The sequence below is a fragment of the Neomonachus schauinslandi genome, chromosome 3, assembly GCF_002201575.2.
Source record: "Neomonachus schauinslandi chromosome 3, ASM220157v2, whole genome shotgun sequence".
NCBI lineage: Eukaryota > Metazoa > Chordata > Mammalia > Carnivora > Phocidae > Neomonachus > Neomonachus schauinslandi.
The window spans coordinates 186,426,985-186,452,681 of NC_058405.1; the positions used below are offsets into that span (position 1 = coordinate 186,426,985).

Genomic DNA, 25,697 nt, shown 5'->3' on the forward strand with positions numbered 1-25,697 from the left:
CCATTTTATCCGTGCCCGCGGTTAATGCAAAACTAGCGAGTTTTCTTCTACGAACGGCGGCCGGGGTCGGGGTCAGCCCCCGGATAACGTGCACTTGGCTGGCCTGAGGCGGGAAGGCCCCTGCTGGTGACGAAGGGCAGGACTCGGAGTCCGTGTCTGCAGAAGGCAGAAAACCGCCACGCCTGCCCCCGCCCCCCGCGCTATCTGAAACTCCCCACGTGGATGGAGAGAGAAGCTTCTGGAGCACGGGGCCGGCCGGGCGTCCTGGCATTGGAGGAAAGGACACTGCTCTGCACACGAAGGGCTTCCTGGCTGTGGGAGACACAAGAGGGGGTCACCGACTCAAACCTGGCCACTGCGGGCCTCACCTGGTCAAGGGCTTTGGAAGGACTCCCGTCAAGTTAGAACAGGCCACAGGGATGTGTTTGCAGCTGACAGGCATTTCCAGACTGTTCAGTCCGAAGACCTCAATTTATACCTCGCCCCCCGGCCACCCCAAGTCAGGAGTGGGTTCCTGCACCCTGTCCACACGGCGGGTCAGACTTGGGGTCCTTTCCGACCTGCTAGGTGAAAAGGTCTCACAGCAGAGCATACCTTCACCTCTTATTTTTTTTGGGGGACAGGGGGGGGGGGGGGACAGAGGGAGAATCTCCAGCAGGCTCCCCGCTGAGCGCAGAGCCCGACGCGGGGCTCGATCCCACGACCCTGAGATCAGGACCTGAGCCAAAGCCAAGAGTCGGATGCTTAACCGACTGAGCCACCCAGGCGCCGCGTACCTTTTGAATCACAACAGAACGTGTACACGCACGCACACACATGAAACGTCCAGCCCCATGACTGGCTACGGCTGTGCTCGCCCGAGTGACCCTCCTTCCCCCTTGGCCCGCTCTTCCTCAGGCCCTTTCCTGTGGCCCCGCTGGACTGAGGCAGCGGAGGGGCGAGGAGGGGCGAGGTCCGGCAGGTGCGCACACCAGGGGCTACTGCAGTAACTCAGGGAAGAAGACCCCCCACCCCCACCAGAAGCTCACTGAGGACTAAGATTTCAGGAGACTGGAGGCAGGGAGCAGGTAAGGAGGACAGGGGCAGCCCTGGTGTGGCCTGCGGTGGGGGGGTACGTGGATACAGGGGTGAGAGCCAGGTCCAGGCACGTGGAGTTCGAAGGACTGACAGAGGTGGAATGTTCTGGCAGATTCTGGCAGGTGGATGTGGCCCGCAGCCAGGGGAGAGGGCTGGGCTATGTGCCGAAGAGGAAGGAGGGAGTCCCCACAGGCAGAGTGAGGAGGGAGCCAAAGGACGGGCCGTGGGCTGGGCGCGCCTGTGGAGGACCCCCGGGCAGGACAGAGGGTGGCGGGCGGGCGGGCAGAGGAGGGAGCGGCTGGGGCACGAGTGATCGCAAGTGCTCGTTCGTTCAGCTGACGGACAGCGGAGGGCGCTGGGGTCCGAAGAAGGCCCAGCAGGTGGTGAGGGGCTGAGAGGGCAGGAAGGAAGCTCCCAAGACTGGGGTCGGGGGGCTTCCTCACAGTGAGCGGTCACCCCGTGTCCTGTCCAGATTCCCAGAAAGCCCAGTTAGGGGGTGACCGAATCCCCCCACGCTGCATTTCTTTCCAGCGCGTCTGGAAAGCAGCACTCCGAGCGGCCATCAAGGGCGTCCCGGGGGCTTCCAGAAGCAGCTGCGTGCGTGAGAGCCGGGACAGTACCTTTTCTTTCCCAGGTCATCTGCGACTGTACTGAAGTCTTCGTCATCCTCAACCAGGAGATTCTACATTTCAAAACAACGAATGAACAGTGTTTTCAGACATCCTTTCAGTCTACATTTAAGATATACGTAAAAAAGACCTCATCCTGAGGCTGCCCGAATTTACCTAAACAACCGACACCGATGAGCCCAGTGCCGGGAACCAGCTCAGCAGGGGGCACGAAGAGCCGGCACCGGAATGTTCTGCCAGCCCTCGGATCTCTGCCTCCGGCCACCAAGGCCGCATGGAGAGCCGGCACGGGGCCACCCCTGGCGGAGCACTGTCACCGTGTCCACAGCTACCCCGTGAGCCTGGGCTGCTAACCCCCTGGCCTCCCCTGCCGTTGTCGCCACGGGACTTTGCAGATGCAGGCCACCCCCACGGTCTCCTGAGGGGCTCGTAGTCGGTTTCATACACGATGTCATCCCCCATCAACACGGGCCGCCCCCAGGCCTGCCTCAGCCAGCGGCGCCCTAGGAAGGACTCATCACCTCCCTCGTGTGCCTCTGGGAGAGGCGACCGGCTCCCGCGGAGCCGCGGGAGGGTCTTGCTGCGTCCACACGTGGCTCCCAGGGGAGAAGAACGTAACAACCGTGCGGACCTCTATTCCAATCAAAGGTGCGTATGTTTGTATTCCAGCAGCTGTGTGTGCTGTGCTTTCTAAAAAGCGTCGAACGCTACGAAGTAAGAACGTAGAGGTAACGGGACAGACGCCCGGGTCCTCAGCGTGGCGCAGGCGTGGGGCCCGGGGGTCCAGCCACGCCAGCACGTCACCTCCCCATCCCGAGACAGCCGCCCCTCCCACCGTTGTCCTGGGAGTTCGATGGAGCTACGCGTGTGGATGCGCGTGGTGCTCCGTACAGGAAAAAAATGCTCAGTGGAAGTTCGCTATTAACAGTATTAAGCTTTGACCCTACTTGCTTCATTTTTTAAGGAAAACCCACAGATTCAGCCGCTGGCCTTCTGCCATTCCGCAGGGGTGAGCACTCTTGTTCCCGTCCTCCCCTGGCCTTGACGACTACCTGGGAGCGTGACCCTCCGTGACGCTCAGCATGTTACAGGCTTTACGTTCGCGGTGAGGGACCCCGCTGTGGCTATTTTCAACACTCAATCACGCGCTGTCTCCACGCTCACACGGAGCTCCAGCGTATTGACTGTAACTGCCCCCCTCCCGAGGGTCACTGTTATTTCCAGTTGATGCTGTCACGGCCAGTGCTTCAGAGAAGCCCCCGCCCGTCCCCTTCCCCGGCTGTGCACGCCGCACCCTGGGTTTTACGGACATGGGGGACACCAGCGCCGGGCTGTCCGTACGGTCTCCTGCACAGAGAACGGCTTTATGCTTTCCTTTGAGAATCTCCTCTATTTCTCTCTCAACGTTTATTTACTTTTCTTTGGGGGGAGGAGGCTCACGCCACCCTGTTTAGCACAGTGCTGAAGTGATGGTTAAGGGAATGCTTATTCCTTGGTGTGAAAATATCGATTAGCAATTTAATCCTTAAATCAAGAATTAAACTTATTAATTCTTAATATACAAATATCGCTATGTGACATAGTAGGCTTGCCTACGGCAGGCAAGGACGGCTCTGTCACCTTATGTAACAGACACCACACTAAAGATGGACAGCCAGAGAGCTCATCCAACAGGTGCAGAAACAGCGGGAATTTTATATGGCAAGTGCTCACTCAGGATTGGAAAAAAGAAAAAAAAAAAAAGAACTTAAGAGCAAACTAGGCAGGGAAGGAAAGTCTTACCCTGATGCAAGGACCTACCCCAAACCTACAGCAATGCACTTTGGGATAAAACTTCAAAAGCATTTTCATGCAAGTCCAACCCAAGATTAAGGTTTTGATACTGAGGTTCTACTGGCCTCATGAAATGAGTGGTCTGGCTTTCCCTCGTTTTCCGTTCTCTGAAACAATGTATGGAAGACAGGATTATCTGAGCCTTGAAGATTTGATACAACTTCTCTGTAAAGTCAATGATCCTGGTGTTTTACTGAAGTGGTAAATTTGCTGTTAAATAACTTACCTTAATACCAATTGTGTCTCCGTCTTTCAAGTAATAAGGCGCCCCCTGCAAATTATCTTGCTTTTTCTTCTTTTTCCTCTTGGTAAGTTGCTGGTTCTATAGAAAAATCAAGCATCTTGAATAAAGAAAACTCACATTCTTACTAGGTTCCCTATGTGTGAAAAATGGCCCTTAACCCATTCACTATGCCAGGAAGGCCCAGTGTCCCGGAGAAAGCCTGCAACTTTACCCAGCTCGATATCGGAAGCCACTCAAACTTTTCGGGGAAGTACTTGGCAATTTCAATCTTCTCCACGGGAAGAGAGCAGAAGTGGGCGACTCGCTGCCTCAGGGAGCCAGCCGTCCAGCCTCGGGCCGTGTCCCACACCAGGTCCACACAAGGGGCATAGGCCCTCTCGCCGGGGAGGCGCATCTGTGTCCTTAGCACCACGTCCTGGGGGCTGCGCCGGGAAACAAACAGAGTAAGTTCGCAGTAACCACGGGGGAGCGTGATGGGCGAAGCTTCCCCTCGACTCCGACTCTTCTGGTTTTTAGAAGGACAGATTTGTCCCCAGACCCGCTAACCCTCTTCTCTACTTTGCTTTCCTTCTGCCCTGACCCGCAGCTGTGCCCCAGGAGAGGCTGCTTTCAGAACCAAAAGCTCCGTTAGCTGCGGTGGGGTGGCCAGGGAGAAGCAAGCGAGGGCTCAGTGCTGGAAGGGGGGGCCCGGCAGAAAGTCAAATGTATGGAGCCGGTTACAGGACAGGAGGCGCCGGCCGGAAGGTGGGGAGGGAGAAGGGGAAGCGTGTATGTGCGTCTAGGCTGCTGAGACCGTGTGCGATTTTACATGCTGGATTTCAGTTATATTTCGGTTACAGGGGTGCTTTTACCAAAAGAAAGGGTGACACCGATGGGAGAAAAGGAACCACCGGAGGCAACAGCCCCAGGGAGAGAGCAGGCCTGGCTGGGCGGGAGCGGGCCAAACAAGTGCCCTGCCTGGTCTTCAAAGGGACACCGCTTACAAGAACGGGACAAAGGGTCAATGTCATTGTTTCAGAAAGCTCTCACAAATTCGACTTTTCTGAGACCCCTTTACAAAAAATGATAATCTTTTGAGAAAAATGCCCGCTCTTGCTAGCAATCAAAGCACCGAAGCAAATGAGCCAACATAACCATTTCCTCATTGATCAATTTAGCAAACAATTAAACAATGAAAATATTCAGTGTTGGTTTGAGGGTGAAGTAATACTCAGGAACACTGCTTGTGCGAACATAAACTGGAATAACTTACCTGGAAAGGAACCGAACAGTTTTAAGAAGTTTAAAATGTCCATACCAGTTTGATCCAGAAATCCCCCTCCAGGAAACAATTCCTGGTAATACAGTTTCCTGTGAGAACGCACTTTTATAAAAGCAGTGGGGTTAAGTGAAGGTTAGACGTGGCTGAAGGAGAGCTCCTGGTTCCTACACAGCAGCAGGAATGGTATTTCCGTCACATCAGGTAGAGGCAACCTTACTGTTTGGTGATGCTGACAGAAGGTCTTATACAAGATTTTCGTATAATGAAAAAAGAAATAGGAAGGTTTGACTACGACACAGGTAGTGGGGACAGAGCAGTGAGTACAGAACTTCCGTCACACACGGCTATCTCCTACGTCAGGTGGTGTGACGATGAGAAGCAGGGTAAGGGGGCGGGGACAGGTGCTGAGAACAGACTGTCTCGGGGCATAGATAAAGGCTGGGAAGGAGCATCTTGCTTACACTTTGAGATCATTATGGAGTCAATATGCATTTATGACTCACGGTTTTCATGGAAAGATGAGCTCCAACTTCCAGATGCCAGACGCACAAACGCATTTGTAGAACACAGTCTGGTTTAAGTTGCCGTGCGGCTCAGGCAGTGGGGATGAACCCTTTACTACCGAGCATACTGTTAAGTTTTTCAAGAAACTACCCACCATGATAAGACAAGGACACAGAAGCGGGTCTGACTTACCCCAAATTTTCTTCTTTCTGAAGGAGCTCTAAGCAGATCTCAGTTTTCCTTCCCAGTCTGTATTCCCTGATAAAAGAAATGAAACAAAATAATACTGAGTGATATATTTAATTTTTTAGATTTTTTGGGAAAAATACTAAGCTTTCTTTTTTAAGCAAAAGATTATAGTGAGTAAGAACACTCAAAATCTGAGAGACTACTATGAACAAGTAGATGCTGACAAGCTGGGTGAAATGGATAGATCTTGGAACGCACTAAGTCATAAACAGAAAATCTGAACAGACTAATTACTAGTAAGGGAACTGAGTAAGTAATCAAATACCTCCCAACAAAGAGAAGTCCAGGACCAGATGGTTTCACTGGTGAATTCTAACAAACATTTCAAGAATTAATACCAATCCTTCCCCAGCTCTTCCAGAAAACAGAAGAGCCATCACAAGGCCAGGGTTATCCTGATACCAAAACCAGACAAGGGTACTACAAGAAAAGTTACAGACCAATATCCCCGCTGAGTATAGATGGAAAAACACTCAACAAAATATTCGCAAACCAAATCCAACTCCTACATCATGATCAAGTAGGATTTATTCCAGGGACTCAAGGGTGGTTCAATGTCTGCAAATCAATCACTGTGATACAGTAACGAAGTGAAGGATTAAAAAAAAAAAATCAAATCATCATCTCAACAGATGAAGGAAAAGCATTTGACAAAATTCTACATCCTCTCATGACAACTACACTGAACAAACCGGGTAGAGAAGAAACCTAACTGGACACAATAAAGGCCAGACACCGGCAGCTAATCCACTGAGCACTGCAAGTCTGCACGCCTGTCCCCACCACAGGGAGAAGGCAGGGATGCCCGCTCTCGCCACTCTTAACGCGCTACTGAAGTCCTACCCAGAGCAATTCGACAAGGAAAAGAAATAAAAGGCACCAAATTATAAAGGAAAAAGTAAAACTGCCTCTACTTACAGATGACATGATAGTCCATGTAGAAAACCCTAAACACCAAAGAACTAAATAAATTCCGTGAAGTTGCAGGATACAAAATCACGATACAAAAATCACTTAATATGTTATACACTAACAGTAAACTATGAGGAAAACAAATTAAGAAAACAGTCCTATTTACAAGCACATCAAAAAGAATAAAATATGCAGAAATAAATTTAACCCAGGAGGTGAAAGATCTACATGCTGTAAGACATTGATGAAAGAAACTGAAGACACAAAGAAATGGAAAGATAGTCCATGTTCATGAACTGGAATATTATTAAAATGTCCACATTACCCAGAGTGATCTCCAGATTCAATGCGATCTTTATCAAAATTTCAATGGCATTTTTCACTGAAATAGGAAACCAATCCTATTGTATTGGTTTGTATGGAACCACAAAAGATCCCAAAGAGCCAAAGCAATCTTGAGAAAGTAGAACAAAGCTGGAGGCATCACTCTTCTTGATTTCAGACTACAGTAATCAACACAGTATGGTATTGGCGTAAAAGTAGACACAAAGATCAATGAAAAGAACAGAGAGCTCAAAAATAAACCCATGCACATATGGCCGATGAATTTACAACAAAGGAGCCAAGAGCACACAACGGGGAACAGACAGTCTCAGTCTCTTCAGTAGATGGTGCTGGAAAACTGGTCAGCCACATGGGACAGAATGAAGCTGGACTGCTAGTTTACACCATACCCAAAAATCAGCTCAAACGGATTAAAGACTAGACTGTAAGGCCCCAAACCATGAAACGCCTAGAAGAAAACACAGGAGGTAATAAGCTCCTTGACACTGGCCCTGGCAATGATTTTTTGGAGTTGATACCAAACGGAAAGACAAGAAAAGGAAAAATAAGCAAGTGGGACTGCATCAAATTAAAAAGCTTTTGCACGGCAAAGGAAACCATCAACAAAATGAAAAAGCAACCTATGAGATGGGTGAAGAAATCTGCAAATCATGTGATAGAGGATTAATAAAGAACCCATGCAGCTCAAGAGCAAAAAAAACCCCAAACAGTACAATTAAAAAGTGGGCAGAGGAACTGACACTTTTCCAAAGAAGATCTACAGATGGCCCCCAGGTACATGACCGTCACTCATCATCAAAGAAGTGCAAATCACAACCACAGTGAGAGACCTCCTCCCCCTTGTCAGAATGGTTAGCACCAAAAAGACGAGATCAATGTTGGCAGGGACATGGAGGAAAGGGGAACCCTTGTGCACTGCTGGTAGGAATGTGAATTGGTGAAGCCAATTTTTTGGAGGTTCCTCAAAAATTTAAAAATAGAACTACCCATATGACCTAGCACTTCTGGGTTTGTATCCGAAGGAAATGAAAACAATTTCAAAAGAGCTATCTGCGCTCCCATGTTCATAGCAGCACTGTTCACAACAGCCAAGACATGGAAACAACCCAAGCGCCATCCGTCGATGGATGGATGGATGGATGGACAGGCAGGTGGGGGAGTATCATTCAGCCACGAGAAAGGGAGACATCCTGTCATTTGTGACAACATGGCTGACCTTGAGGGCATTAGACTAATAGTGAAGTGTGAAGAGGAAGACCAATCCTGTATGGTCTCACATACATGTGGAATCTAAAAAGGCCAAACTCTTAGAAACAGAGAGTACATGGCGGTTTCTAGGAGCTGCGAGGTGGGGGAAAGGAGATGCTGGTCAGAGAGGCCAGACTTCCAGTTACAAGAGAAGTAAGTTCGGAGCCTCTCATGTCCAGCATGGTGCTTACAGTTAACAACACCGTGTTACAGATTGGAAAGTTGTTCAGAGAGTAGATCTTGAATGTTCTTATGACAACAAAGGAACGGTAATTACGTGACGCTACCCAGGGGCTGGCTAGCACCACGGCGGCAATCATTTTAAACATATGCAGCGCTGTACGTCAATTATATCCCAGTAAAGCTCGAAAAACTCAACATTTCGTTCATGGTATCTGAAGCATAGTAAAAATACACGGAGCTACATTTATGCTTAATATGGAAAATGAAAGCCCCAGAGTGTGTGACTGGAAGAGTCATCCAGCCGACAGCAGGCCGCCCGACTCCCCCCTGCCAGGCCCTCGCGGCGGAGGAAAGACAGCGCTTCCCGTGAGGAACCTACTTGAGCTGCTGCCGGTTGGTTCGTAAAAGCCTGCCGGGGCGCTGGCTCTCCACGGTCCAGGCTCTGAGGAAGGCTGGGGAGGGGATGATGAGCTCCGAGGAGGAGGACAAGGTCATGGCCTAGAAAGGAAACAAGACATTTCTCCAATGGTTTAAGAAGCTCTCCGAACACACACACTGCTTTAGGAAGACACGAAGCACTACACAGGGACGTCAGAGGGAGGAGTGCCTCGAGGAATGATAAACTCTATTAAAAAAAACATCCCAGGGCTGTCTCTTAAATGAAATCCATCCAGTCACTTCTGTCTTCCTCTCTGGGGAAGCCAACTTGAGGGATAAGTGAAACTTAGAAATTAATTTCTATGTGAGTATAACTCGCAAGAGCTCTAACGAAAAACGGGGGTTCACCTTCCACTTTCTTTAGTGCTAGTATAGTTCTTCAAAGTTGGCTCTGTCAGTGAAAGAACTTCCATTTGAAATGTTCCAGAATCTTTGGACACGACTGCTGTGCCTAAACTTCTGTACTCGGTGTGCAGGGCAGGTAGCTATTTATAGATTGAGGTTGTAATATATAAAATGGCCAATATTCATTTTTTATCTGAAAACAGCAATTTTGTATTTCTCAATCCAATACAAAAAAAAATTTGTTTTTTTATTGCCATTGTCTCATGGCAACCATTTGCTTCTTTCGAGGAAGGTTATCTCAAACGCTGTGCACACACAGGAAAATCCAATATCGACGGCTGATACTTGCGTTGTGCACCCCGACGACAGTAAGATGCTTTTGAAGCATTCTGTGTCCTACGCAGCTCAGCCTTTCCATTTGGACCTAACACTCTCTCTCACTAGGAATGTGAATATGTAAGAAAAGGACATAGTATCTTGTTACCCATCCTAGGACACATCTTTAAACTGAAAACATTCAACACATGGATCACAATGATACAAAAACAATGTAAATAAAGGGGTAAAGTCAATGCTTTACGGAGGTGTCAATACATCATGTTTCCCGTAGAAATCAAAATGAACATAAGCTGCAAGTCACCGAGGAGGAATTCAAATGAAAGCGCACAGCATGCCCGTCTGAGTGGGGACACATGACAGCCACAGGACGAGTGGCAGAAACAAGCACCAGGGCTGTGTGAGCCGAATGCGGGCGTGCCTGCCGGGTACTTACCACTGAACGTGGCACAGAACACATGCCCTATCAGAACAGACTGCAAGTGAGGGAAAAGGAAATAGAAGAAGGTATTATTAATATCTCACTGGAAGAAGCCGGGCCACCACTACCGTGTGCCACAGGAAGAAGCCTGACCTGGGACTTCAGCTCTGCCACGGTGGCATCTTCGGAGATCTCGAGGTCCCCCAAGTAGCGGAGGGAAACCTCCCCGTGCAGGTCACCAGGAGCGCCTACAGAGGACAGAGGCAGGTGTCAGAAAGGAGTGTGGACTGTATTTACTTCCTATTTCTGAAACACACACCGTGTTTTGGGTGTTACAGTTTTAGCACAGCCCCATTCAAGAAACGGGATCTAACCTGTTTGTCTCTCCAGTGCTTGGGATGGTGGCTGCCACACAGTAAATGGCCAATAAATGTTTACGACTGAAAGAATCATTGACAATAAGAAGGACTTTCTACATTTACTTTTAAAAGGTGAAAACGAAATGTTCTCTTATCTAAAATTCTAGATATAAAAATTGGTAACCAAATTTAAAATTCAGAATAACTTCACTCATTTTTGCTCTGTTGATTGCTAGGCACACGCTAATACATAACTAAGAAATTAGATTAAGTAAATCAAGTGAAAAAGCTCTCTTCCTGAGTGGTTCTTCTGTCTTAAGGACACCATGAGCTGGCATCACCTGGAAGATACTTTTAGGAAACTCAGGAATGAAAGACTATTTCCCAGATGTTGTGATATAGAAGGACTATCAAAAAATGAACTGTTTGGGCGCGTGGGTAGCTCAGTTGGTTAAGCGACTGCCTTTGGCTCAGGTCATGATCCTGGAGTCCTGGGATCGAGTCCCGCATCGGGCTCCCTGCTCAGCAGGGAGTCTGCTTCTCCCTCTGACCCTCCCCCCTCTCATGCTCTCTCTAGCTCATTCTCTCTCTCAAATAAATAAATAAAATCTTTAAAAAAAAAAAAATGAACTGTTTACTTTCATGGAGAAAGACACTGCTTTTTAAGTTTATATGCAATTGTACATGTAATTATTATTCTCCCACCAAAGTATTTTTAGAATTAGTGCCTGTCTCATGTAACCCAAACAAACAAAAAAACTTAAGGCCAATTTCACAGGTAATTCAATACGAAGTATTTTACTGCTCTACACAGATAACCCTAGCTTGACAGTAAAGGGATAAAAATGTGACTCACTTGTGTTAATTTCAGTACTGAGGTTTAAAAGGTAAAAAGAAGTATTACGTGTATGTTACTTCAAGGCACTAAAAAGGCTAAGTAAGTAAAACATAATAAACAGAAAAAAATATATAAAGTCGGTCCTACCATAAATATATTCTCTTCATTTAGTTAGGAAGGAAATTAATTTGTGTTTTTTTCCTTTCTTTTTTTTTTAAAGATTTTATTTATTTATTTGACAGAGAGAGAGAGCACAAGCAGGGGGAGCGGCAGGGAGAAGCATTCTATGGTTTTAATAGGTTTTGATTTTTCAACCTTACATTTAAGACACAAACTTCATCGGCCTCTCAGAGTGGAAGCAGCCATTCTATTCTTTATGACATGCCGGCTGCTACAATTCTGTTCTCACCTTGGGTGGAAGCAGCCCTCCAGACCCCACCTGGAGAAGGGGTACCGGTCCTCTGGTCCGGATGACTCTTCCAGTGACCCGTGGGCCCCCAAGGCTGGTACCACCAGACGGGCACCTTCAGGAAACCCTGAAGAATGGAGCATTTCTAACTGTTGTGAGGTACACGGATTAACTGAATTTCTACTTTCACAGAGAGAGAAATACCTTGATAACAGCAAATGTTCCTGAATTTATTATTTCTCCTTTTAGATGTATTAACTGCCATGTACTATACCTGCTTATTGTTTTTACAATCAAAAATTTAAGGTCATAAAAATTAGTCTTTGGGATGACTGGGACTCAGGGTTCTTTGCTTAGAAGTATCTTCGTAAATATACTAGTTTGTAGTATCTTACTACAATCAGTGAAAAGTCTAAACGAAATATCAAAACACCGGACAGAACAAACTATACAAATAATTTCAGGCCTGGTAAGGGCACCACCAGCACAATGCTCCAGTCAGCGGCAGTTTTTACTCATTAAAGTTCCTACAAGAACTTTATAAAGAAGCAGGAACCTATTGCTCTAAGTTGGATTCCTGTATAGAAACTACATGAAATAAACCTGATCTACTAGCCCCCACACACAAAACCATAAATGCACACTGTTTATGGTAGCAAAACCCACGAACCAACCTCAAGGTCCCTCTTTAGAAGACTAGTTACATTACGGGAGGCCAGGACTTTTGACAAAGTGGTTTCAGTTCTAGAACTTACCCTATAGATACATACATGCCAAATGGCATATATATATTTTTTGCAGTGTGATTTGTATCAACAAAAGACTGGAAACCACCTAAATCCTTGAAGAGACTGGCTGAAAAAATTATGGTGCCTCCATACAATGGAATATTCCACAGCCACCCAATAGAATGAAATAGCTGTATGTGTACTAACACAACATACATATGGAGAAAATATTAATGGAAAAAGCGAGGTACAGAGTAGGATGTCTAGCAAATAATCTCTGTGTAAAAAAAATATGTACATATACAAACGTATATATGTGCTATGTACACACACATACACACAGATACACTGCAAGGTATGTACTTCTGGAAGGATGCAGTGGAAACTGGCTGCCTACAGAGGGAGGACACTGAGTGGCTGAAGGGCGGGGGGGGATACTTACTTTTCCTGGCCCAGCTTTTTATACACTCCAAATTTCGTATTATGAATATTACCAATTAATAAGTCAATTTTAAATATCACAGAATAAAATATAATTCTATGAAGTGACGCAAAAGAATAAGGTAGGCCTGTGTGTGCAGATGTGGGGAGATCCTCAAGATACATGAAGTGAATAAAAACAAGTGTAAAACAACATACAGAATACGATCCCCTTTGTGTGAACTTTAAAAGGGATATGCACATATTTACATTCTGCATACAAACGCGTAACTTTTCTTGGAAGGATATACAAAGGAAAGTAAGTTAATTCTGACTCACTCTGGAGAGAAAAAAAAATGGGAAAAACTCTTTTCATTTTATAGCCTGCCATGTCTTTTGAATTTCCTAATCCTAAGCCAGTGGTTATCTAAGCGCTGGAATCTGGGGTCATTTTTTAAACTTTCATCTTTACGTGTGTCCACCTTAAAAATAACCTAATAAATAATGGTCTTAAAAAGTGGTTATCCGCAGTGTTTATTTAAGAGCAGTGAAATGAGTGTTCTCGTATGCAGCTCACAGAGCTATCGGTTTGGTGCGGCTTTCTGGGAAAACAATGTGGCAACACAGAGCTAGCATCTAGTCTTTAAAAAGTTCATACCTCTGACCTGTTAATTTTGACTTTGGAACAATCTTGAGGAGGATTTCTATTTAAGTATTATGCGTAAAAACAAAAGATTTAAAACAAGCTAAATTTCTCACTGGGGGTATGTGAATTAAACTGTGGTAAGTCACACCCTGGATACAATGACTGGTTTTGGATTCTGCAGTCAGGTTTAAAAATGAAATACGAAAAGCAGGAAATAAAACGGTATATACAACTGATTTTATAAGAAGAAAATCTATAAAGATGTGAAATATGGCAGCTGTCTGATTAGAGAACTCACCCCAAATCCTAGCACTACTCTCCATGCCTGGCTGTATTTCTCCACAAGGAGAATATATCATCTTTGTCATCAGGAAGCACTAACTGTTATTTACAAAATGTCAATCAGAAACAAAACCTTACCGGAGGGGGAAGTTTTCCTTCAATTAAAAGCAAAGTATCTCCAGAGCATATCATAAGTTCTCTCAGGGTTGCGTCCTGGGGAAACAGAAATTCCTTTATGACTTCTGACAGGAAGAAACAAGACCCCTGGATCTTTTCTTTAAACCTCTATAACCTCTATAACCCTTTCAAGAAAGAAAGAATAAAGCAGGTTTCAAGGAGACAGGAAATAAACTGACACTACATAACACTATCTCATTCTGTATTAAGTTATAGGGTATGGACCGGAAGTATCATAAAGGCTCTGCAGAGAGGGAGATGGATGGGATGAGAAAAGTAGGATGGAACTACAGAGGACGAAATATTAGTTAAGCCTGAAGGCTGGGTTGGAGATGGAAAGCTAGAGAAAACAACAAGGAATTCTGATGAAAAGAAGAGCAGGGTTAAGGTGAAGTCCAGAATAAGGGGAAGAGTTAAGAGACGAGACAGACCAGAGTACGAGCCGGAGAGTAACAAGACAGGAAGCTAGATCGGAGGGGTGGTCACAGATGGAAGGGCTGTGAACTAAAGGAATTTTTAGCTGCTTTTTAAAAAAGCCACTCAAGTTTTCTGAGAAGGGGTTTTTAAAGACCAGTGTGGCTGCTGCATGCACGATATACTGAAGTGGGGAACACCGGACCTGGGGAAGCCACTTGGGTGTAATTTAGGTAGAGGCCAAAAAAAGAAAAGATGAAAAAAGCTGGGCCAGGGCGGCCAGCCATGGGAAGGGCCAGGGAGGAGTGGAAAAGCCAAGAGCAAATATGAAGGACCACAGGTGAGCAGGGGAAGCGGCACTGCAGCCTGAAAACACCAGGCCGGGGAACAGCATCATCTCTGCAAAGAGGAGCCAGTTTTGAGGATAGTAAGTTTGGTTTTAGGTGAATTGTTTGATTCCAATTTGGGAATTAGAAGAGAAGAAAATGTGGAAACCACACGACTAGACACACACTCTGACCTCCAAACCTTATGTCTTGGGGATTGTCTGAGGTCTGCGTCTTACTCTGGGCAGTCAGCTTCCCGGCCGAGCCTCAGAGGCGCCTCTCGGCGCGGACTCACTGGGCCCCAGACAACGGAGCGGTTGCGGGGGAAGGCCCAGTCCTCCTGCCTAGATCAGCCTTCTGCTGACGCTCAATGCCACCAGCTGTTACTGGACGGCAGGCACAACAGGACTCGGGGGAGTGTGGCCGACCGCAAGTACCTAAGCTTGCTTTCTCCCTGAGCTTCATCTTGGGACCACTTCTAAGCCCCCGGGTTTGGACCGGCAGGTGTGACACTATCTGGATCAGTAATAAGATGGTTAACCAGAGTCCAACTATCCTGTGATAATACTGTTCCTAAGGCTACCCGGAGAGTCTGGCTGGATCTACAGATGCAGTTTCGATCTGAGCCTAAGTGACTGGCTGCTTAAGATGAATTCTGCCATCATTAACTTACAGAGAAACGGAGATGAAAATATTCAGGTTTCAAAATTCAGAGTGTATCTTCACATTGTTTCCAAATGTCTTTTGTTCTCTGAAGTTCTCTGCCTTCTCATGAGCAACTACTGTTTCTAGGGACATACTCTTAAGTCAAAAGAGGACTTAACACAGACATGAGAAACGTTCCCATAAGGCTAAGACTTTCCCTCTGACTTTAGCAAAGACCTACCAGGTACAGACTTCTGTATCCTAAAAAAAATTAAAGTTTTCTCTAGAACTTATTCACCAGTGGGGTGAGGGTGAGTATCGTGGATGAAACACAAACACAGTCATTTCTAAGAGCAAAATGTGTAACAATAATCTTACTTCTTCACATAAAGGCTCTCCAGCTTCGTAACACCAATCCATTTTTCGTAAATGCCACGTGTCTCCTGTGAAAGAATCAAAATCAGGATAAAAAAAATTAAGAATATATATATATATATTTTTTAAAGATTTTATTTTATTTATTTGAGAGAGAGAGAATGAGAGACAGAGAGCATGAGAGGGAGGAGGGTCAGAGGGAGAAGCAGACTCCCCGCGGAGCAGGGAGCCCGATGCGGGACCCGATCCAGGGACTCCAGGATCATGACCTGAGCCGAAGGCAGTCGCTCAACCAACTGAGCCACCCAGGCACCCAAGAATATATTTTTAAGAGTTTTTCAGTAATGACCCTTCTGGATGAACGAATATCAAATGGGATTTGAGCAAGTAACTATTAACTAATTTTTAAAGTAAATTCTCTCTTCCAGGCATGAAAAAAATTAGGTGGTTCCTCCAGTTTGGTTAATTTCCTCTCTATTCTACCAAGATCTGCTACTTGCAAACAGGTTAACACTTGCTACTATTACATAACGTTTACATTATACCTCTATCATTTACACGTGCACACACATCACATAGAATACAGATATCTGTATGTCTAGGCACAGAATCTCTTCTAAAATCATTATGAAGTTGTTTTATTTCATGGTCTTGGTTGAAAGTATAGGCTAATATCTCTTAGCAACTGATAATGTGCACAACCAAACTGTTCCTATCCACTTATCAGTTAATCTAACAAAAATAGTGTTTTTGAAATAGCATTTTAATGAAGTTGGTATAAATGAACATTTATGAATGTTAAACAGTCTTTAATTAGACTTCTCTCAATATGCTTGCTATACTGATGAAATGGGAAAGAAATTTTTTGAAGCGGTGACAGAAGCTGAATAGAGCAAAAGTTGGAAATCCTGGTTATTGGAAAAAAAAAAAAGCAATGTCTTATAAACAGCCACCCCACCCGCCAAGAGAAGCTACAGCCAAAAGAGTAAACACAGGTCTAATACTGATCCCGCACAGACCACACAGATCTGAAATCCTTACCATACTATTCTTTGCAGGCCCTCTCTTACCATTAGTTCTAGTTTTAAATGCAGTAAGAACTGTATTAATATTTAACTTAATCTAAGTGTTTTTGTAAGACTTTATTTATTTGAGAGAGAGAAAGCACGAGCAGGGGGAGAGGCAGAGGGAGAAGGAGAAGCAGGCTCCTGGCTGAGCAGGCAGCCTGACATGGGGCTCGACCAGAGGACCCTGAGATCACAACCTGAGCCAAAGGCAGACGCTTTAACCGACTGAGCCGCCCAGGTGCCCCTGTAAGTGTTTAAAAAACAAAACAAAACCCCACCAATAAGTTAAAGGTGAACACCGTTCCTCCTTCGCAGCATAACGTGGAAGGAAGAACGCGGGCCCTGAAAGCAGAGAGGCTTAGCTACTCGCTGTACAACTCTGGGTAAACCCTTAACCATTCTCGGCCTCTGTCTTGTCATCTGTGGGACGGGGATGGGTGCTGGTCCCCGCACGGAGGCCTGCTGGCTCCTAGAAGGGTGCCTTGTGTGCAAGGCCTGTAACCTCCCTTCCAGTACTGGCGCCTCAGGTTTCAGCTCAGCGCGGTCTGCTGACAGCCAACACTCTAAGGAGTGCGGCGGGACGCCCCTGGGAGCCCTCTCACATGATTCCCCCCCGGGGAGCCACTTCAAATACAACCTGGATTTTTCCTATTACATTCCCTAATGTACACCACAGAAACACTGGCACAAAACACAATGCACTGAAATTCTGAATCAATGAGCTTAAAAAGAAAAAAATCAGCGAAGGGCCTGGAAATTCCAGAGGGCAGAAATCCTAGCTTCGTCTCTTCTGAGCCTGTGCTGGAGCCCCTCTAGGTTCTCTGTACTCGCAGCAGCTCATGCATGGCGAGCCTTCTGTTCGCTCGCACACAGGAACCAGGAGAATGCACTGTGTGTGTGCAGACTAACCTGAAGGGCTGTCATCAGGCCCTTATTATAAAGACATAACTTATAACTTATTAGGACAGAAAGAAGTGACATCGTCATGGTCTGGAACTTACCTGGTAGGCCAGACTTCTCCAGCATGAGCTTCAAACACTGTTCAAAAAAAAAAAAAAAAAAGAAAGAAAAACCACATTCATTAATTCTCTGTTTCTGAGGTACAGTATTGGGAGAGATGCCCCTTTTAGACCCTGGGCCTATCTGTCTTATTATATTTAATAATTCCTGAAGGGATAAGGATGTACACAGTTAAGATGATTTGAGGAAGCTCAGCTTCCTAAGAGCTAAAAGGGCCAATCCAGGAGGGGGAAGAAGTTGCAGGTGTCTGCATCCGAGACATAGATGCGGCTCACCCACATCCAGGTCAGCCTTCTGCTCATGAGGACCAACACTGCGGTTTGGACCGGATAGGACTGATTAGGCTGGTTTCATAGATATATATTAACCTCTGAATCCTACAAAAGGAGATTAGCCTTTACACAGCACCCAAGAGATACAACTGGCCGCCTATAAACTCAGGGAGAGACCCGTGCGGCGGTGATCCCACGGCAGAAAGCAACAGTGACACACGACTAACAGAAGTTTAAATAACAATAGTAAAAATCAGAAACTCCCAACTTCCTTGGGGGGAAAACCTACTCTTTTGCCTACCTATAAATCTACGGCAAGAGTAAATATAACTTGAATTATACTACACTAGCACAGAAGGAAGCAAGAATAAGGAAGATTACTACTGTACTGCTTGGAGTAAGAAAAAGAGCAAAGGATCAAAATACCCACGAACAGAGGAACACTTTATAAACTATGAGAGGTCTTAAAAGATAAAATGGATTTATACGTACTCTTTTTTTCTTTTTAGAATTTATTTATTTATTTGACAGAGAGAGACACAGCGAGAGAGAGAACACAAGCAGGGGGTGTGGGAGAGGGAGAAGCAGGCTTCCCGCCGAGCAAGGAGCCCGATGCGGGGCTCGATCCCAGGACCCCGGGATCATGACCTGAGCCGAAGGCAGATGCTTAACAACTGAGCCACCCAGGCACCCCTATAGTCTTAAAAGACCTCTCTAAATTTGAAGTGAAACAAATACACATGCAGTGTGATCCCATTTATGATTTAAAAGAAAGCATACGAACAAGTCCAGCTCATTTGTCCCCGAGCCGGTATGAGTGCATCAAAGGTCTGGAAGGACACACGCTCGCTGGTGTGGTCAGATCTCACCATCCCGAGACCATGTAGACGTCTGGCTGAGGGGCTAGGGTAGGCTGGGGATCAAGAAGGATTTTTAGCTATAACCCACCCCACTGGAGTTTAAAGAATAAGTCCATGATTACTTGTATGATTAAGAATAGAAAAGACTTCAATATATACCTACAGGTTGTTTAGAAAAGGCCAGCAATGAGAGCACAATCCAGTAAAACACAGGGAATGGGAGCAAGGCTGCAGCCGAGGACAGCTTCCGTTACTTAAGAAAACGACCAGGTGGGCATTCACCTCAGCTGTGTGCTGGGGAGGACCAGAGCATGGAGGCCGATGTGGCTCAGCAGAGCAAGCGCTCGGGGCCTCTGGCTGGGACCCCGAGACACAGGGGGAAGCACACGAGGGCTGTGAGGACAGGAAGGGAAGGGACCACTCAACGTCTCTGTAAGAACAGACCCTGGGGAAATGCCAGGCTGGAAAGAAAAAGATCCGTCAGGAAGCTGCTGGAATAATCCAGAGGAGAGGTGATCAGGGTGTGGCAGTGGAGGGAATGAGATGTGGTCAGATCCTAGATGAACTGTGATGGGAGGTTTCCTGAAAACCTGGATGTGAAACAGAAAAGAATCGAGGATGACTCCCTGGTGTTCTGGCCCGAGTGAGCAGAGAAATGGAGCTGCCACCAGCGACTGACGAGGGAAACGTGAGGTGCGTGCGAGCCAGGACGGGGGTCACACAGCAAGGGGAGGGCTATCAGACAACCAAGAGCAGCTGGTCACACAGGCACAGAGTGCAGGGCCGGGGTCCAGTCTAAGGGAGACAGAAGAGCGCAAACTGTGGAGGGCTGGGCCTGGGACCGTGAGGAGCTGTGGTCTTCCTGAGCCAAGTGACAGAAGCGTTTCAAGGCCCAGAGAGGCACTGATCGAGTCAGAGGACAACGGAGAACTGCTCACGGGACCCAGCCACGTGGAGGGGAGTGAGTCTGCCCGCAGTGGGCTCGAGAGCAGACAGACAGACATTTTGCTCCTCTGAAACGTTCTGCGGCCTCCTGTCTTTGACATGAAAAGCACCAAAAAGTTAAAAGCTAAATGAAAAGCTAGGAAAATATTTACAGCAGGTAACAAAAAGTAGAAAAAAAAATTTTTTTAAATGTTTTATTGTGGACAATTTCAAACACATGCAGAGAGAGTGGTAAACGTGAGCCGTCGGAAGCCACCACCCAACATCCGTGACTGCCGTGGCCCGTCTTGTGCACCACGCTCCCACCCATTTCCTGTCCTGCCCCCTGCCCCCAGGTGCTTTGAGACAAGAATGTCAACTATCATTTATTAATATTTAGCACTCATCTCGAAAAGATAAACATTCTTTTAAAAAACATAGGCCTGAAACAATTACGACATCTGAAAAAACTTAAGAATTCCTTAATAACAAATACCCAGTTGGTGTTCATATTCCCCTACCTTTTTTAAGTAATCTCTATGCCTGACATGGAGCTCAAACTCACAACCCCAAGATCAAGAGTCACACGTTCCATCGACTGAGTCAGCCAGTTGCCCTCAGCCCCCATTTCCCTTAGTCTCTCTTACACTGTGACTAAGGTTTTCCTGGTTTGTATCAAGAGCCAAATAAAAGTGCACACACTGCACCTGCCCCTCTTGTCTCCTGAGTCCCTTCAGGACTGTGCAGACGGTGGCCCTGGGCTGCGGTAACACGTCCCCTCTGTCCCCCTGTACTTCTTAGAAACTGACCCTCAGACCTAGGAGCTCAGGTCCACTTCGTTTTGTTTTATTTTGGCAAGAAGAGCATGGGTATCGTTTTGAACTACTGTAATGTGTGCGTGTTACTCTTTTTGGATTGTTAGCAGTCTTTCCGGATCATTGTTTAGACACATTAATTCATTAGGAGTTAAAATAACCACAATAGTTTAAAATTCTTTCATCTTATTTATTAGCTGAGATATGTCTATCAAAACACCTTCTCATTATCTATCTGGTTACCCTGCAGTATAGCTTCCAAAAGAAACACAGGATAAATGCTTGACCCTTCTCCTTATGGTTCCCCAGCATCCACTCTGCGTAACCAGTGAAGATGGTCTTTTTAGGATCACTTATGAACTCGTGGATTTTAAGTATGCATAGTAATCAGTTTTATTATTATTCCCACGAAGGCTCAAACTGTCTCATCTGTGACTAGCAGGAGCCTCTTCAAGTTGGCTCCTGAGTTTCTCCGCAGATCCCAGCAATCTTTGCTAGCGTTACTGCTTCTGTCAGGATAAGATGTTCCAGGCTCACCTGACACGTTCCTGACCTAGATACAGACCCAGCCGCTACTCCAAGAAGCCCTGATTCCTTCCAGTAGGAAGCTGTATTTAGCAACCACAATCTGGGTGCTGGGGTGCTTGCTCCCACCAGGTTGGTCACTGTGTCTAAGCTGTTTTAGGGGAAAGAGCTAGAAAAAATTTTAAAAAACAAACATCAAGTTCATTCTGACTCTTCTGATTCAAATTCAGGAGTACAGGCTCTACTCAACTACCCCAATGCTATGTGTCTCTCCATTTTCCAAGACTGAAAGTCCTAGTTCTCCATGATGCTACCATAATTATTACCCCATACATACACACACACACATTCACGCCCGGGGGTGTGATTACGTATGTGTATCCCTAAAAACACCAGTAGGAAATATGCCAAAATGTTAATATTAGTGGGATAAAGGATAATGAGGGGTTTTAATTTTTTCTTTTACTCCATTTCTGTGTAGCCCAAATTTCTATAATAAACAAGTATTACTGATAATCAGAAAAAAAAAGATAATAATCTTATTTTAAAAATTTGGGCTGTTCACCAATTTTCAAGTTCCCAAAACTACTCATTTAGTGAATGCACAGAATTCTCTAAAGTATATTATGTGAACCCTAGCCTCAGGACCTCAAAATCCAAACACGGGTTACCATGGCTCCCCATACCAAATGCCCACAGACCTCTCCCCACACCAGAAAAAGTAAAATTACTCACATCTCTCACAGATATTGTTTCTTCTACTATGATCTCCATCTCTGTACCAGGCTGAACATCACTCCCCACAGTGAAAAACAGGAACAGCTAAGATCAATGAATGCAATTTAATCTAAATTTTAAAATTCTATAAATGTATTACCTGCTTCCAAAAAAGAAAAGCTAATGGTCCATGAAATTTTAATAAAAATCTTATCATATAAAAATAAAGATGCTGGGCAATTTAATGTTGCAATTTAAACAATAATCTCGACGACCCAGAAACGTAAGATGCTTCACACGTGTTTCCACTCCCACAGGTGTTAGATCATTGTTTCTCTCTCCCAGATATTATTTATCCCACCATGATCTTCATTTCTTTCTTGGTCACTCCTCAAAGGGATTGGCCACATGCTGTAAGCATTAACTGGGTTTTCTCTGTCATGTGGCTGTGATCTTATTTTCTGTCCAGGGAATCTGATCGCCTGTCAGTTCAGCTCCTTACGGCCCTCCCTTTCCTTTCGAACTCCATCTCACCTGTCACGTTTCCCTCCTCCCAGCTTGTCATACATTCCTACGTGGCCAAGTTCAGGGGAAGAACAAATTAAAGAGGCGGTAGCTGGGAAACTAAAGAAGTGCATCTGGGAACCACAGGGATCCTGACAGGAGTCCAGCTCCGGCGAAACAGAGTCTTACCGGTTAAGGACCCTGTGAATTTTGGACTGTAATGAAACTTTACTGAACACATAAGGCTTCTGGCAGACCTAATACTTTATACAGAAAACGAGGACCGATTGAAAACAAAGCTGCTATGAGACAATTGTATTACTGCAGAGAGTAATTCAGTCCAAAATCCATATGCTCTATTTCATTACATCTAAGATGCCACTGGTTGTCCCTCAGCACTTCCTGCGCCACTAAGGAGGAGAAACAGTGCAGCTGCTGCAATCAGAGGCCACTGACTGTAACATGGGTCCTAACCTTGTAGATGGCGAAATGTGGGGAAAAGGGGTGCTGCTTAGAATTTCTGAAACAGGGTGGTTCGAACAGGTGGCCAACTTTAGAAGTCCCCCTTAACCACAAAATTCTCACAGAAAAAGAACCTTATGAATATGCTGACATTGATATTTTTGATTGTTTTTTTTTTAAAGATTTTATTTATTTGACAGAGAGAGCACAAGCAGAGGGAGAGAGAGGGAGAAGCAGGCTCCCTGCTGAGCAAGGAGCCCGATGTGGGACTTGATCCCAGGACCCTGGGATCATGACCCGGGCCGAAGGCAGCTGCTTAACCGACTGAGCCACCCAGTTGTCCTTTTTTTTTTTTTTAAGATTTTATTTATTGATATTTTTGATTTAAACACAAAGAACTAGATGGTTCTTTGTATGCCTAACATACAAGGTATTGTTTAAGAAAGAAAAAACTTCTAAGAAAAATGATTACTGGGTGCAGTAGTTAAGGTAAGAATCACGAAATTAAGAACTTCTGATTCTGGGAAGCTTGATCTCGTTCTGTCAGGTAGACCCCATGTTACCTGAGAGGAAGTTGGCGCTTTTCCAGGACACAGTCCCAGTGAACTCCCCATCTTCAGTTCTGCTTCCTTCAAAGTGTAACTGTCTGGCACTACAAAGAATTTGGAGAACAGGATGAATGTTATTAATTCCTACCTCTCTGTAGGAATTAATAACATTAAGGAAATCAGCCTTCCTTTGAAAATCAAGAATGTCAAGAAAGAAAAAATATGAGATGTACTCCATGCAAAAGGATGACCTGTATTACAGTTATGTTTGATTTTCAATTTCCACACTCTAGGATATATCTTCCTATCTGTACAGCAATGCTAAGAAATAAGAGGCAGCTATGAATGTTTTAGATTCATACTTAATAAGAATCAAAGAGCCATTGTTTACTTGGATTAAAAGCTAGCTATTCCGAATTGATTCATGAACGATGGACCAGCCTCTTCCACATTCAAAGCTGCTGTGGTGACCATCAGTTAAATTAAGTCTAATGACAGGATGCAGAGGTGAGAACAAAGTCTATTCTACAACTCTTATCACAGTAACATGAGCAATACAAACACTTTGACAATGAATCTAGAAAAGATACAACTCGATCAAAACAATTGCCTAAAATGAGGATCAGCTCATCAGAAAGATAGGTGTTTTCCTTTAGAAAACAGAAGTGTTTGAATTTCTGGTTACGGTCTTCTATAATACGTGAAGACAGCACTGGGACAATAGTATGTCTAATAAGTTAGTTTCTAAAAGGTAATTTAAGGATATTAGGTACTGGAAGCCACCATTTAAATAAGAAAGATTGATGGTGTGAGCGTGTGTCCGTATTTGAAGGCTACCACAAAGATTTACCTGGACAAAGCAGCTTCCCATTTCTATCAATAGGTCTCAAACAGCTGTTCTCAGCTACAAATAAAAAGAAGCTGGTTAGTGCACCAAAAAAACTAGAGATGCTCTACTGTTGCAATTAGCAGAAAGCTATAATAAGCTACAAAACAAAAAACCCCCATCAAAAAAAAAAAACAAAACAAAACCCAAGTACAGGCAGTCTTCAGTTCGCACAGGGCCACGAGAAGGCCTGCCATGCCGAAACCACGTGAGGCCAGCTCAGTCACCGTGAGGACACTGCAGCTGTCCTGGGACCTCTCAACACTGTTGTTATAACAGTTAAATCTCCATCCGTTACACATGTACAGTCAAATTTAAAAAATAGCAAAATTAGTATTTACACTGCAAGTTAAAACACTAGAAACATTTGAGAATTTTTTTTTTTTTGTAAAAAACATCAAGTCTAGTTTACACAGGGCTCGCTTCTTGCCGTAGAGCTTACAATACCAAGTGAGCATCTTTTCTATCCCCGAGCAAACCGTCATCCTCTAAGTTGGCTCTGCTTCCCAAATTTCCTGTTTTGTGCTTTCAACCTCATGAAGGGTCTGCAGGAGGCTCCTTGGACATGAGGGTTTTTGCCAGCATCACCTCCTCAGGGATCTCATCGTCCTGTCACAACCACTTTCCTCACATCCCTTCGTGTCCCCTGGCTGCATATCTAGTCTCCGGAGAGACAGCAGTGCCAACATTCCCCCGGCCAGCTATTTCTTCTAGGCCTCTGTAGACCTTCCCAGCTGCACCTTCATCTCTGCGAAGCGAGTCGCTTAGCCATGAGTGCAAGATGTCACGTGGCCTTACGGTGGGAGAAAGGGGACAACAGGCCACACCCTTGGCTGTGGTGCAGTGAATACCAGACACTCCAGAGGGAGGTAATTGGTCACCGATCCTGATGCACATCTGCTATTTACGTAGCAACCTGTGGAATGAAGAGCTAGTAGCCAAGTTTGCACTTCATGCAATTACTCTGTTCACGTGCAGCGTAGCAGACATTGGAACCACGCTGTTGGGTGGCTGACGTTATGTAATGAGCCATGGTAACTGAAATTCGTGCAGACTGCCTCTATGTAAAATTTGTTAGGTGATTTTTATGCTTATTAAACGGATTAGGGCCACGGGGCCCTATTTTTGCAGGTGTGAAGATTTTGGCTTTGTGGGAAGGAGTGCTCCAGGTTTTGAGTCCAAACGGAATCCTTACAAAGCCGGATAGGAGTGGGGGCCTGGGAGGAGGGGTAAGGCCTCCCGGGAGGACAAGGATGACGGGGGCCTTCTGAGTCCGCACTCTTATCAGACCACAACAAATCGCTGAGATTCCAGAGGTCTACATGTTACGCAGCGGTACTGTGCAGCTAGCAAACTATTCTAATACACATTTCCCAACCACTGAAACAGCTTACGAAGAGCTCTTCAATTTAAAAAATGCATCTCAACACTGCCTCCTTAAAGTATTCTTTCA

General features: G+C 45.4%; 1 protein-coding gene across 1 annotated transcript in view; it reads right to left on the bottom strand.

Moving 5' to 3' along the window:
- Positions 1-200: 200 nt before the first annotated feature.
- Positions 201-25,697, bottom strand: part of USP40 (ubiquitin specific peptidase 40) — a 76,228-nt gene continuing 50,731 nt past the window's right edge. Inside the window, exons 19-32 of the mRNA XM_044913454.1 lie at positions 24,209-24,262; positions 23,374-23,462; positions 21,863-21,949; positions 17,713-17,749; positions 15,648-15,712; positions 13,846-13,920; positions 11,632-11,758; positions 10,179-10,273; positions 8,865-8,983; positions 5,741-5,806; positions 3,995-4,205; positions 3,766-3,861; positions 1,698-1,759; positions 201-312 (exon numbers count right to left, since the gene is read on the bottom strand). Coding sequence (XP_044769389.1) covers positions 201-312; positions 1,698-1,759; positions 3,766-3,861; positions 3,995-4,205; positions 5,741-5,806; positions 8,865-8,983; positions 10,179-10,273; positions 11,632-11,758; positions 13,846-13,920; positions 15,648-15,712; positions 17,713-17,749; positions 21,863-21,949; positions 23,374-23,462; positions 24,209-24,262 — 1,295 coding nt within the window. The remainder of the gene's footprint in view (positions 313-1,697; positions 1,760-3,765; positions 3,862-3,994; positions 4,206-5,740; positions 5,807-8,864; positions 8,984-10,178; positions 10,274-11,631; positions 11,759-13,845; positions 13,921-15,647; positions 15,713-17,712; positions 17,750-21,862; positions 21,950-23,373; positions 23,463-24,208; positions 24,263-25,697) is intronic.